The 15,427-nt window shown below is 35.2% G+C and overlaps 1 protein-coding gene across 1 annotated transcript in view; it reads right to left on the bottom strand.

Annotated features, from left to right (window-relative positions):
* Nucleotides 1-958: 958 nt before the first annotated feature.
* Nucleotides 959-15,427, bottom strand: part of Il1rapl2 (interleukin 1 receptor accessory protein like 2) — a 532,521-nt gene continuing 518,052 nt past the window's right edge. The window contains exons 10-11 of the mRNA XM_077106474.1: nucleotides 12,801-12,971; nucleotides 959-1,656 (exon numbers count right to left, since the gene is read on the bottom strand). Coding sequence (XP_076962589.1) covers nucleotides 959-1,656; nucleotides 12,801-12,971 — 869 coding nt within the window. The remainder of the gene's footprint in view (nucleotides 1,657-12,800; nucleotides 12,972-15,427) is intronic.

Here is a 15,427-nt window from a genome sequence, read left to right as displayed (position 1 = left end):
ATATTATTTCTTTTCAATTGCTGACACTTGCAGTCAATACATATTTAAATTCAAACTCCAATGATGCTGAAAATCAAGTAAGAAAATGCCAACATCTTCATAAAGCTTATAGCAGGTCAAGAGAGCATTTGGAAAAAAGTCTAAATGTAAATTTGTTAGAAAACAATAAAAGGTGTACTTCAAGATGTGTTTTCAAAGTTGTAAAACTTTTGAAATAAGCCAGAAAGTCGTAAGTGTTGTTCAAAATCATCCTAAAAACTCACACCCTGTCTATTCATTTGCTTAAGAAATGCACATTGTTTACCTATCTACCAGTTTGCCTACAGAAGACATGCTTGCCTAACAAAACTAAAAGCTGTTATTATGAGTTGTTGATTTAGTCTACAGAAGTTGTCCATGATGTTGGAGAAGTTTTACATGTTTCAATCATGTTTTTTTTTTTTTCTCAACTGATCTTCCTTTACAAACAGTCTTCCAATTGGAGTTATTCAACAAAATTTTCTTTATAATTCCTGATTTTTCAGTTACTCTATAAAAAGTTATCTTTTCCCCTTAAAGTTAGTTCAGAGTTTTCAAATTCACTTAGTCTTTAAATTTTCCTTATTTCAAATACCATGTAAATGCTGAAATATTCATAAGTATGGGGGACTTAGCTCACCTAATAAGGTTGCAGTCCATGTGGAATAATAAAACCTACTTGAAAACAACAAAGTTTTTTAAATTTTTTTAGGAAGAAATTAAAACTATACATTGGAATAAGGTGCCACACTACAAAAGCAAGTCTTTCCTTCCCCCCATTAGTCAGGAAATATAAACAAAATTATTTGAGTATAAAAGTGATTTCTGTGCCTTTTTATTCACTTTTTCAGCACCTCAATGTTCTTAGGTGTACTTTATGCTTGGTACAGCAGAAATTCTGTATGCTCAGATAGCTGTTTGGAGGATTTCATATTTTTCACTACCAAATATCACTGGTGAAGCCAAGATCTTTGGATGATAAAGGTAGCAGGGTATTGTTTCTAGGAAATTCCTGGGTTTCTTTCAGAGTGTTATTAAGGGGTAACTGTCCATTGAGTAGTGTCAGCGGCAAGTTACAGTAAGTATGGTGGTTGTCTAAGGAAGGTACTGGCAAGGTGGTGGTTGGCATCTCATGTTTATAGCCTCTGCAACAGTGCCTCATTTGCATTGAATCTGAATGGTGGAAATCAGGGAGATCAGCTTGAGATGATGCCAGAGTGGCAGACGTACTGGTCATGGCAATTGAGGGTATAGGCTGGAGTTCTCTGAAAAGTCCTTGTTCTGCAGAGTCCAGAACATGGCATCGAGAAAGCATTTCTTTTTTCTTGATAGGCATTTCATATATTAAATGCTTCCAAAACTTAGAATTTAATTTGCTGCTTTTGGGTCCCTTCCACTTGATCAGGGACAGAAGTTTGATGCTTCGCTTTAGGGATTCCACTTCCTGGCAATTCACCTTCCCTTTCAACTCTGTACACTCAATCAAAATCACTTTGATTTCTCCACTGACTAGCATGTTATGGAGTCTGCTTTCCAGTTCGAAAATACTCCATCCCCGTCTGAGAATATAATCTGGAGTTAGCACGATAATAAGTCTTCTGCTTTGCTCAACACATCTTGTGAGATCTTCAATGTATGCTACAAATCACAGAAAGAGAGAAAGAGTAAAACAAAGACATTGCCAGTCTTTAAAGCACCAGGTTTTCACTCTAGTATAGCACAGATCTAGTCTGTCACTAAAGTCCAACACATTTTCTTTTCTTGTATTGCACATTCCAAAACCCCTTTCCATAAAAAATTTAAAAAATTTAAAAAAATACTGCATAAATTCTTATTTTCTTTTGCCTTATCATTACTTACAGTGTTCTGATAGCCAATACAAGCTCTGGCTTCTTCGGAGCTTAGGTATATTTCAGTGATTTTTATTTATTTAATCACTTAATTAAAAGCAGGCTTCCAGGCTAGTACTCTAAGTGAACAAACAATGAACAGGTCAATAAAAATAGATTTGGAACCTTCTAATAAATGCAGGGTTACTGTATGTTTGTAGCTGTTTTTCTTCCTGTTTTCCCCTTGTAAATTAATACTATTTTTAATTGACAAATAATAATGGTATACATGACGCCTAGTTTTCATCTTCCTAACAAGTACTGGCACTATGTTTATCAAGTATTTGAGAGATAATTCTGATATAGAGATGATGAAAAAATCCTTTCTAGAATCAGCTTATTTCTCAGAATACCTTCTGTCATTTGCAAACTTAGGTTTCCCTATTTTGTCCTTCAAACCCAGAGACAGGGAAGTGGTGTGTGCTTAATTTGAACCAGCTGTTTTTTGTTCCAAAGAGGAGTGAAGGGTAAACTTGGAGATGGGAGATGGAGTGGAATGAATGGTGAAAGAGGAGAAACAATCAACTGAGAAGTAAGTTTTGCCCTGTTTTGTGGAGCAATTCTGAAAGTGAAGTGAATGTGTTATGGCTTTTTTCATGGTAGAAAAACACAATAACTCTAGATTTGTTTATCCCAAGGAATAATCCTTTTGTAATCATGCTTCCCAAAGTATTATCTGCCAAAAAGGGAAACGCACACATGTGTTAACAAATGGAGACGTGGACACAGGTGCTGCACCAGAACACTGTCTTTACTAAGCAGAGCACAAGGCCTTGTCTAATGTACAGTGCCCTCTAGCAGAAGCAGTGCTTACAGAAGCATAGCAACATTTGTCGCTGCAAATTTGTCCAAGGTTACAGACTATTTTCACATTCAGCACATAGTGTGGGGACACCAAACAGCCCAGTACAAGCCATTTGAAAGAGACACTTATTTTACAGATGCATATTTTACAGATGATCTTTCTTTTCCAGGGTTTTATTTCCACCACTTGGCAGCAAGAAAACTTTCACAAGTGAAAATGAGCAAATTTTCTACACACCCTACAGATAAACAAAAAAAAAAAAAAAAGATTTTTAAAGAGATGCACATACAATTGCCTATTTAACAATTTGTTGTTAGGGCTGTTTGGGTTTTGACTTAATACATTTCAGGACTTTCTCATGCAGTAGATACAATGACTGTATCTGAGGGGATAAGGCAGTTGTTAGGTTGGGATGGAACCTCTTAAATATTATAAGTGTTTTATTTTAGGGATTATGTATTTTGGGGAAAATCAGCAGTGGAATCTGTAAAAACAAAACAATACAAAACAAAAATAACCACACAAGTAGCAATGGGGAAGTTTATCAGTGAGTAATTATCACTTAGAGAACTGGTGAGACAGAATGGAAGGAAAGGTAGAGAGTTTCAATAGAGTGGAAAAATATTATCCCACTGTATCAACAGCTCTGACTCTTCATTTTCTTCCTTTCTTTCTGCTCCCAAAAAGAAAGAAGTTATGTGGGAAGCTTCATCATTAGAAGTTGGATCTGTAAGATATAGTAAAATAAACTATCATGCATCTTTCCCATTATTCTTTTCACCTTTCCTCCAAAACAAAACAAAACAAATTCCAAAACCAGAATCATGGTATCAGTGCAGTAGTCCAAGAGACTACAGTTTTCCCAGGTGAATTATGACTTAATTGTTAATTTTATAGAAATATTCTTTACAAAATAATTTCCCAAGGGGTAACTTTGACTAGTACTCTTTCTCATTACTTTTAGCATGTAATTTAAATTAAAATATTGTTCTGTACAAACCTTGTCAGGAGTCACATCAAATACACCTCTAGGAACAACATTATTTATGTGTTAAAATATAATATAAATGTACTTTTTGACTATATGTTTAAAAACAAAAGCTAGCTGTGTACATGTCTCCATTAAAAAAATTTACAACCCAGGTATCTGCAGTCATAAGGGAAATTATACCTATATATACTAATGAATTTGACTGTTATATCATGGGCTTTGGTTTTGCTAGATTCTTTTTTTTGTTTTTGGCATGGGGAAGGGAAAACTGTAATATATATTTTACCATGTGTACAGTTCTCCTGCTTCAGATTTTTTTTTTTTTTTGAACCAGAGATTGAGCTCAGGGTTTCTTAACCACTGAGCCACATTCCCAGTCCTTTTTATATTTTATTTAGATACAGGGTTTGCTGAGTTTCCTAGGGCCTCACTAAGTTGCTGAAGCTGGCTTTGAACTTGTGATCTTCCTGCCTCAGCCTCCCAAACCTCTGGGAATTCAGGTGTGCGCCACCACGCCTGGCTCAGAATCTATTCTGACATTTGACAAGTTAAGTAAAATGCAACATTTAGGGTTCTTGGGGCTTCTTACAGACTCATTAGACATAATCTGCATTTGCCCCCAGAAAGAATGCCTGTCAGGACAGATCCCACTAAGCTCAGCTGTACAGGGTGTGGTGTTGAAGGGAACCTTGGAGAGAGGGAGTGGTCCTGTCTCCTGCATACTACACTGGCTGTGCTTATCCTGGCAAAGCCTAGTGGAGAGTTGAGGCAACCATCCAGATAACTTCGGCTGAAAACCTGCTGTGGAAGAAAAAAGTTCTGAATTATCCTGGTTTGCCCTATATATACATTAATCATATGCACTGGAGTCAGTCAGTCAGTACATCAAAATTTTCCCTGGGTAGACACAGCACAAGTGTCCCAAAGAAAACACAAGCCATTTGCTTGGGCCCTGAATCTCGTGTTCCATTTCACTTGGTGAAAAACCAAGTGGAAGTTTTCAGATGTGGAGCCCACATTTCACTTCTTGGGATGGTGATCAGTGGCTGGGCAGCAACCTCAGTGTCTGAAAGCAGCTGGGGAGGTGCCTCAAAGAGCTGCCTGGCTCTAAGGAAAAGAAGGAGAGACTGTGCCTTTACTTCCATAATCTGGCTCACTCTCTGTTTTTCTCTTTTTCTTCCCCTTTTCCTCTCTCTACCTCTTTCTTTCTGCCTTTCCTTTTTCTCTCATCCTTTCCTGTCTTTTACTTTTATCTCCCTCTTTGCTTTCTTTTTGCCTCTCTCTTCTATATTCCTCTCCCTCCTTCCTCCTCGCTTCTTATGGCTTTCTTCATCTATCTTTTAATTTTGGCAAAAATAAGATCACAGCTATCATGAAAATATATGTAAATGACAGTAAGATGAAACAGCATAGTTCACCTTTTTCACTTGCTTATCTTTAGCCTTGGAGTTGTTCCTGGTATGTATAATTAAATGCCCAAGATAATCCCCAACCCCTTAGAGCTACATGTTTGCATTTAATCACTGTGACTTGGAGCTTGATCCATTAAGGACTGTGTCCTTTTTTCATATGACTCATGAACTATGAACAATATTTTACATATTTAACAAGTGTTCAAAAAGATGATGATGATGATGATGATGAATAAGAATATCATGCAATTAAGACCATATGTGACCCACAAACCCTTAAATATTTATTATCTAGACCTTTACAGAGAAGGTTTCTCACCCCTGAATTAGAGACCAAGCAGAGTGGTTAGGTTTGGAAAAGTTCCAAACAAACAAAGCAGAAACAGGTATCAAGTTAAGACATTGCTGGTTCATAGGGTAGTCTCAGACAGGCTGTGGGTTTTTCCCTGGTAGGGCTGTGGTTTTGTGGGAGACATTTTAGAAACCTTCAGAAAATGTTCAAAAAGCTTGTTACCACAAAGAGATAATAAAGAAACGTTCTTTTGAAAAAAAAAATCCCTAAATCCACAGCACATATGAAAATCTTGCCCTGACTTGTTCAGGCAAATTTAGCTACTGAATGGCAAGGATCCCTTTAAAAGACTCCTTTTTCCACATAGAAATGTAAACTATCCCTTAAATAAAAGGTCACCAAGTCATTTCTTTGCAAATTTTGGTTTGAAATAACTTTTGATGACAGAATAGACCAAAGAAGTCTGTGTCTGATAGTCTTTGGTTTCTCTAGACAAGTCTCTGAAACCACTGAAGATTTTTCAGACATTATAATTTAATTAGATAAATAAAATATCCCCTTTAATATAGTGTTGTTGGGGTGATTAATTTGGTATAAATTAAATCTTCACATTGTAAGTGCAAATACAAAGAAACTTTTACTTCTGTCTGTGCTGAAATTGACAGAGTTGGGAAAATATTCTTGAAGAAAATACATTTTCAAGAGGCCATATTAGGGATGTGGACTTATTAGGGAAATGAAGAGAAATCATGCCAGTAGCAACAGTACTGATGGGAAATAAGGAAACTGGCTACCTAAAGCCTTATTAAAATCAAAGCAAATTTGATTTTAAAATCTCTTTCAGGAGCAGTTGTATATTCGTGAATTTCTATGGAGTCTAGCTGCTGCCTATTGACCACATGATCTCTCAAATTAATAAATTAGTTTCTTATAAATTATTTGTGGGTTAACACTTCCACTTATATCAGTGCTATTTATTATCAAGAGTGTATAGCATACTTTCTATAAATAAGTTAAAAGATGAATATTTAGTCTCTAGACAAAGGCATAATATATTACTTTAATAGATTCAAATATAGTAGTTTGATATACTTAAACTCGTAGCTATGTACTGAAGCTGTTATGTAAAAAATACACATCACTGCTACAAGACAGAATTCATCAAGGCAGATGAAACTACTAATTTTGGGGAAACATTAGCTAATTGATAGCTATCAATAATGATGATTATAAAACCTACAAGGTGATATATTGATTTAAAATCAGCCTTATATATAGGTTTCCCATATACAAAAGTATTTTTCAACACTATATAGTTAGGAAGAAATATTAGACTTTTATTATACATACAGGCTTATAGTGTGATACTTTACAATATAGTCTCACTGGAAGTAGTATTTGGATTTGATAAGAAATTTAGACTGTTTACTTTTCTGAGCATATTGGAGTAGAGTTCCTTCTCTCTTCACTCAAACATGAAGCGGGTGGTAGACACGTCTAATTTTATTCCATGTGAGTAAATTTCACACAATGTGTTAAATTTTCATGGTTGTGCATGTCACTGCTGCCTCACACTTTTTAGGTCACAGACATTAGATTCCCTGGAAAAGGATTTTATTACTCCCAAAGGACAACTTATTTGAACTGTATCCAATCTGTTCAGCTATTAGAGGAACTATTGGCAATGAATACTTACAGATCCATGTACAAAAATGTTTTTTGCATGCCTCACTTCAGAAGTGACTAGGGATCATCTGACACCAGATGTATTCTCCAGTCATTTGTCATTTCATTGTCAGCACAATTGCATGGCTAATACTAAGCAGTAGAGAACTGAGGATTAGACTATTGAGGAGAGTTTAGCAAATGCAGGAGCGTAATCAAACATTATATTTTTCCCTTAAATTATTGAAAAATCATATGATTCTTGAGTGAGAGAAATTTATGGGAAATTGAGCATGAAAAAAAAGAAAAGACAGTTTGATACTTGGGGCCAAATTTATAGGTATAATTTCAATAGACATAGTTGATTAACCTTATGCATGATAATATTTTTAGTTCACTAGCATTTTTCTCTGGTGCAATCATGCATGGATACTCACATAAGATTCTCATAGTCTTCCTATGAATAGGAGAACATATTGAGGTAAAATCATTTGAAGGAATTTTTCCTTAAGTTTACTTACACATTTATAGTTTTGCTTAAAGCCTTAGCTAGAACAGGCTTGAATTGTTATTATTAATAAATAGTGACATGAACTTTTAAGTACCTTACTTTCTTTCTCATAAAGTCTTGGCAGGATTTTTTTTTTTTTTTGCCTACTTTTAGTCTTAGAATGCTATTTTCCCCATCTGCCGAGTGGCCCTCAATCTGATTCAATAACATTTTATATTTTTTATGTTTTTAATCTCTACAGAAACACTGAGATAAGATGGGCCCCACGGCATAAATAGTACTCATCCAAAAATGTCCCCAATCTCAGGATCTCACTTGCACAGCTGGCTTCTGTTGGTCACATGTCAGCTTCAGAGCACATCTGTTCATTCCTCAAGGATCCACTAGGCCCCATGAACACAATGTGCTCTGTGTAGAGTACTTTATACCACAAAACCCAGCAGCTGCAGGGGTGAGAAAATCTCTACTTCTCAAGTTTGTGTCTCTAGGCAGTTTGAGTAGGGTGTTTTCTATCTGGCTTTCTTTTGGTTGCCTGTCACTTCTGACATTCAGATGCCTATTGGCAACAAAGTTGCTTTTACTGTTCCCAGGGACAGATGTTTCTAGTCTGGGAAGAAACAGACCAAAATTTTACTGGAAAGTAAGAATTCTTGCCACATTTAGGCACCCAACCTGAGAAAACATAAGGAAGATCCTAGCTACAGGCTCAAGAATGGAAAGGTAATCATTGCCAGGAAAATAATGTCCAGACATGAACAGTTAGTCTCAGCATTTAGGAAAAAAAATATTTGCATCAAATCTCCCCATCTCTGCTGGTTCATAGAGAACAACAAACAACATTTTCCTGGTAGGGCATGTGGGAAAGGTACAGATATATTCAGTTCATTTTCAGAAGTGATGCCTTTGTTCCTAAGCTTTCTAAGAAGTGAAGAAAAAAAGAGTGTAAGTGTTTCAAGTACTTTTGAAACTGTGTGCGCATTGGAAAGGGTATGTGTTGACAAAGTTCGGTTGGAACACCATAAGAGAGCACAAAAGAAACTGTAGGTACATGAAATTGAAGACATTAAATATAAGTGGGTTTGTGTCATATACTTTGTTAATTTGATTCATAGAAATTCATTGTCATGAATGATTAATGATCTCATGAAGTCTGCTTTTATAGTCCTCAAAGGCCTCATTGCTAGTTTCTGGAGGAAGGAGTAGTCTTAGGTCAACATGTTTTAAATGAGATGTGAGGGACAAACATAGCTTATAATATCGTAACTAGCTTTTTTTTCCACAGGAATGTGTCTATATTTATATAGCATAACCTGTTAACTCTGTACTGATGGCTGCAAATACAGACCACAGAAGCTTCTTTAATAACACACATAACACCAAGTCCAAAATGTTCTACTCTGTCATTCATGTGTAAATCAAGTATATTATTCATATACTTCATCGACTTCCTGAATGCGTGCTAAAAATGCCAAGGAAAAACTCATTAATCGTGACATGGTGACTGCTCAGCTAGCTCTGAAATGTTGATGGAAAAGAAAAATTGTCAAAGGGCCTTTTTAAGAACCTCTGCAGGTTACACTCGCAAATCGGAATTCAGAGAACATGAATTTCCTCGTGCAGGAAGGAAGGATTAAAATCAAACACCCTCCAGTGGTTGCATCTAAAAACTGCATATTTGTCCCAATGGCTTACTTTAAAAAATTTAAAATAAAGTCTTCCTGTGCACCATTGAGTATCCAAGATGCAAGTGCAAGTCCCTGCTTAGGCTGATGGGTGTACACAATCTCAAAAGTATTAAAATGATTTCTATAGACTATAAAATCTCTGCTCATCCTAATGCCATTGCCTTGGGCATCTTATGTGGAAATATTTTAAATGCCTAGGTAAACTACGTGACTATCTCCTGTTATCTTTCATGCAGTATGTTATAATCCATAACAAAATCTTGAAACTTTGAGCTACGAAATTTTATGGTTTGTGCAGGCCTTTACCCCCATGGTCAAGGAGAACTTTCAGAATATGGTACACCAAATCAACCAATGAAGTACAAAATATTCTACATGCTATTTGGCTAAATTGATACACTGAGCTGATTCAATTAATTTGTCAAGTAATCATAATGGAGCTATAAGAGGGCATAACTTTGGAATGCATCTCTCTTATTTTCATGTTCTCCCAGTCTTGTTCTCATTCTCATGCAATATCTGCTTCATTATACACAAAGTAATGGTCATCTACTGAGTATCAGATAAAGTGGATCAATCACCTATAAGGAATATTCTTAGGTCAACATGTTTTAAAGCCATGTTTGTCCCTTTCAGATGTGCAGAATGATGAAACATTCTTTTCCAGTTCAGAAGGACAATCACTAATATTGAAATGTTTGGATCTAAAGACTGACATTTTAAAAAATTATTTATAGGGGTTGATTAAGAGTGCCAATTGTGCCAAAATTGTGGAACATACAAAGGCAGAAAATTTAGTACCATACTGAGTTCTACTAAAAATGATCTGACATATAATCCATTTTGGTAATGATATTACCATAATATAATTTAGGACACTATTACTCTAAAATAGATTTGGAAGAATTTCTGTTTCACAAGATGTTTTTGCCAAAACATATATATAAGAAATTATATATATATGAAAGTTAGGTCAAGAACTAGTATAAGAATATTTTAAATTTTTCATCAATGATTGACCAATATCTTCTAGGTATTTCCTTTTTAAAAAATTGGCGATTTTTGGAACAGAGCCCAGGAGCTCACACATGCTAGTTTATATTCCAGCCCACTAGGCATTTTTTTCTAATATCAAAAAAATGAAAAAAATATACATATATATGGCATGTGTATGTAGATGACACTTACTTTGTGTATAATGAAGCAGATACCATATGAAGATGTGAGAAAGGCATGTGTTTATTTGTGTTAACCTATTCTAATGATTGATATTATTCTTATGAATTACCCAAAATTTTTTTTTCTTTCAGTAAAATGCTGCTTTTAACTTTCACATTCACCTTGTTAAAGGAAATGCCTTTCAAATACTGCTATGCACAAATGGAAGTCCTTCATTATTTCATAATTGTTACTACCTCTTGTCTTAAAACAACACTGTTCAAACAAAATCAAAAGATAACTATGAGACCCTTAATGAAACCAAATCTTTTGTTAGGTAACAGTAAAATATGAAGATAAATGAGATTTAGCACCTATTTATTGTCATGGAGCTTATAATCTTGCTGACTAAACAAGACATAAATAGATGGAAAGCTGCTGCATAAAGTTATAAAACAAAACAAAACAAAATAGAAGTACAAAATTTACAGTCAAACAAGTAAATATGCACCATAAAATATTGGACTGGAGAGATTATTATGTACCCTTCACAGAGGCAGTGATATGAAGAAGGATAAATAGGATTTAAATAGGCCTAGAAGACTAACATGAACAAAAGCAATGAAGGGATACACAATGTATTAAAAGACACAGTTTGACTGGAGTGGAAGATATGAGTAGAGAAAATGGTAGAAGACAAATTTAGGAGATAAATATGGGCTGGTAGCAGTGTGAAATTTATTATTTAGGAAATAGTAAACAATTAGTTTATTAAACTGGGGTTGTGGCATGATCAAGGATGTTCACATAATATTAATGGGGCCAAATGGATGGCAGGAAACATAAGTAAAGAGAGATAATTAACATTGTAGGAGTAATTAGTTTTTGTACTTGAGTTGTTGGTACTGAGAATTCAAAGAATGAAAGTGGCACAGGATTTGGGAGGAAGATAGAAGAACAAAAAGTAATGCTGAGTTATCCAGATGTTCCTTTGGGAATCAGTTAATATAGAATGGTGTTTAAAGTCATGAAAATGGGAGAAATTATCAAAAAATAGTAGAGGACCATGGGTTGAAGTGTGGGGAATCCTGAAGTTTATACTTCTTACATTGCAGGAAAGAAATGAACCAGTAAATATGTTCTCTTTGTTCCTTTCCATGCACATATAAGTGTGAATACTAAAGTATACACACAGATATACATGTACCCTAAGAAAAGAGATGGACAACAAAAGCTCAGTTCTTTCCATTTGTCTCTTATCAGCTTAGTGACCATGGTGGACTGCTAATAATCTGAATAAATGTTATTGATGAACAGCCTGACATAGCAAAATGAGAACTAAAGTCAAACAGATCAGGTTCTACTCCCAGCTCTATTATTTGCCAGCTGTCTAATCTTGGACTTCTTTGAGCCTTTGATTCCTCATCTGGAGGATAAGGACCCTAAAATAAGGATTATTGTAAATATCAAGTGTAATAATGAGTGTGAAATTATTTTATATACTGTCAAGTATTGAAAATATAGGCCTTTTTATTATAATGTGTTTAATTTATCATGTTGTCTATAATATTCACCAGATCAATCTTCTCCTCTCGAGGATATTATCAGACACATGGAAATAAGTTGTCCTTCTTTTATTTTTTCTCAAGAACATTCTTAAAAGTTCTTTGAGAGCAGGAACCACGACATAGGCTTCTCTGTATTCTCATTACACTTTACCATGTACGCATTCTGAATATTAACAAAAACAAAGTACATATCTTGACTTGAAGCTAAATTTATTTTGAAAGCTCAAATGTAGCATTCAATATGCAGCATTAGTTAAAAGTGGCATGCAAGCCTACAGTGTCCAGCACTTCATAAAAGTAATTTACATACATCATGAGAATGCTGTAACCAATATCCTCATGTACCTTTCTTAAGTGGAGTTTTCCTCATAATTCTGGGAATGAGTAACAGGGTATAATGAATAACAAGGTTGGAATGCAGATATTCAGAGTTATTAGTAAAAACGATTGGAAGAATAAGTAGCAGCACAATGACAGAAGACCGGCTTTGGAACTGAAATGCACTGAAATGGTTCACAGTGACTTTAACAAACTTTTTAAAAGGACCATAATTTTCTCAGAACACTAACGCAATATAATTAAAAAACACCATTAAGGCACAATTTAAAAGTCACACCTAAAACACAAGTGAGAATGCCTTTTAAAAGTTCAAATGCTCTAAAGGGAAAATACAGGTGTTGAGGAGAAATTTGAATTTTAAAAATCTATAAGAAACAACTGTCTAAATACTTGGCTCTGATGGCTTGAAGCCTCCATATAACTTTCTAAAAGTAACTGTTTTAAAAACAAAATTTGAAAATACTTACTTCCACTTGGAATGAGATCCCTTTCTGGGATGAAGAGTTTGTATCCATAATGTTTTTCCAGGACATCTGGCAGTATTTCAAGAGCAAACTGCTCTTCTTCAGGATTGTCACAGTCTAAAGTATCTTGATCCACTTTGGTGTAAGACAGATAGGCATCATATTCCTTGTTGTCTTAGAGCAAAAAGAGAGTGGTAAGTATTAAAAGGTTGTTGGGTTTTTTTTTTTTAGGATTTAAGGAAAAATTTATTAAAGCACAAGTAATTGAATGTACTTTTTATTCTTACTTTTTTATTGTTAACACATATTAATTGTACAAGTTACTGGATTTCACTGTGATATTTCCATATGGTTCCATGTATGGGGCCTTGATTCTTCTACCATCTTTTAGAATCTATAACTACTAATAGGCTGAAATACACACTATAATTAAGTCACATGACACATTATAGGAAATCAAGTCAATTTCAACATAAACTAGTCATGTGATATGAATTGAAACTTTTATTTGATGGGCTACTTTTATTTAGGACAGACTAAAGGAATTATTTGTGATGTTCAATGATGTGTGTACATGATTAGCTCAGTGTTTTTGAATGTAGGAATAAATAGACCAAAGTCATGGATTTGAACCCTTTATCTGCCAGTTGGCTTGGCTGTGCTACTTGGTCACAGACTATACCTTGTTTGTACAAATATGTGCAAGAGATCCAACAGGGGCTGAGCCATAGAGTGTGGAAGATTGAAATAATCCAGCTTCCCTCCTGGAGACACTACTCAAAGCACATGCCATACTTCCAGTTGGTTAGTGTCGTCATTATCATATACAAAAAGCAGTTCATTACCAAATATTAGAGACAGCAGCTGGGTTTTAGACAAATACATTGCCTGTTACTCTTGTTTAGACCATGGCCAACTAATTTGACATAAGGTCCAAAAGAAGTCTTTGTTTCAAAATATACATCCTTCCAATATTGCCAAATTAGGTTTTTCCCTTCACATATTTAGTCAGGGAGTTAACTGTGCTTTGCAAGTATATTTTTTCCTCTTTTGCTGTATTGGATCATGGCCAGTCTCTCTAAAGTAAAAATGTGTATGCATGCATTATTTCCTACAAAATGTTAATGAACACAGCTATTCAAAGTATTAGTCCCCATGGGTTTAGAAGGGTTACACTGGAAAAGTTATAGTGTTATTTTCAAAATTCCCTCAGTTATAGAAAAAGATTTTTGAAAGTTAATTTAGTGAGCATAGGTTCACAACAAACTGTAAATGAATGCTTATTAAGCCCAGTGACTTGCAAATAATCCTTTTGACAGACTGGTAAGAATTCCAAGATTGTTTCTAGAATATATCAACATTGTTCATTTAAATAGATCTGATTAGAATACAGCTAAAACATGACAAGAAGGTAATCTATAGAACAAAGCAGTCACTCACCCATGATATTAGTGATTTGGTTCTACCTGCTGAATGAGATATAAACTATAGACATACAAGATACAGATATTCTATTGTAGAAGGACTTGGGACGCCCCCCTGACTATTTAGAGATACCTGAGGTAGGATTTATGGTGTTCTAATTCTAGTCAGATTCTAGTCTTCATCACCCCAGCATGAAAAGAACTTTGGTTATCTCTGTCAAGATGGTATCTGAGACTGGGAGTAAAGTTTAATAGTCTTGAGCATGTCCCTTGCTTGCAAAAGGATTTCATAAACCTTGGCTAGATTACTTGATTGCCTAGAAGCAGATGCACATGAAAGACTGCCCTTGATAGTTGAGGAGATCATTTGGCTTACAAATTGGGCACATTCCACGGTTGTGCATAAAACTCCACTTGGAAGTGAGAATGTTCATGAGCAATGTTAATGTAAGAACCTCCTGGTAATCCTAGCACCTCTGCCCCTGTTCCAATCAAGCACAGGATGCACCTGCAGGCCCTTGACTTTCTCCAACTATAATTACTCACCTGGGACCCAGAGCTGCCGATGATACACAGCTGGAAGAATAAAATAGGCCAAAGGACAAACAGCTCCATTCCTATGAGCAGAATGTATTTCATTGTTCTTGGTGGATAGTGTTACTGCCTCAAACTCCAAGTCCAGCAAGATCCTTGTTTGCTGTGACTTTGATAGCCTTCCTATATGATAAACTTCCCTAAATTAAAGTGCATATTAATTCATTCAACAATGATTTGTTGAAGATGCACTATGAGCTAGCCACATGCAATGGCTACCTGACTCTATCACTCATCTCATCAGACCTTCTAGATTGTTATTCCAATGCTAGTCCTGACTATGGCTATCGCCCTCCAAATATGCCTAAATAAACTCAAAATTTCTGGTCCTATCCTTACTTACTCTGTCTGTATACTGAATACTACAGTCCAGTGCTGCAACGACTTTTTTCCTAGAAAAGTATTTCTATATTTGTGTATCCAAAATCAATTATGACAAAGAACGTGGATCCCTTTGACATGTTAACACCCAAAACATCTGGATAATAAATTTTACTTAGCATACTAGAAGCACATCACTCATTTGAGAACATTTGATTCTCATTTCAGTCCTGTGCCTTTAAGATGAACTAAAGGTGAAGAGCTTATGGTGGTTGGCCAGAGCAGGAAGAG

The sequence above is a fragment of the Callospermophilus lateralis genome, chromosome X (genome assembly GCF_048772815.1).
Source record: "Callospermophilus lateralis isolate mCalLat2 chromosome X, mCalLat2.hap1, whole genome shotgun sequence".
NCBI classification, from domain to species: Eukaryota; Metazoa; Chordata; class Mammalia; order Rodentia; family Sciuridae; genus Callospermophilus; species Callospermophilus lateralis.
Note: the sequence above shows the minus strand (reverse complement) of the source record. Positions and strands in the feature narration are given on the sequence as shown.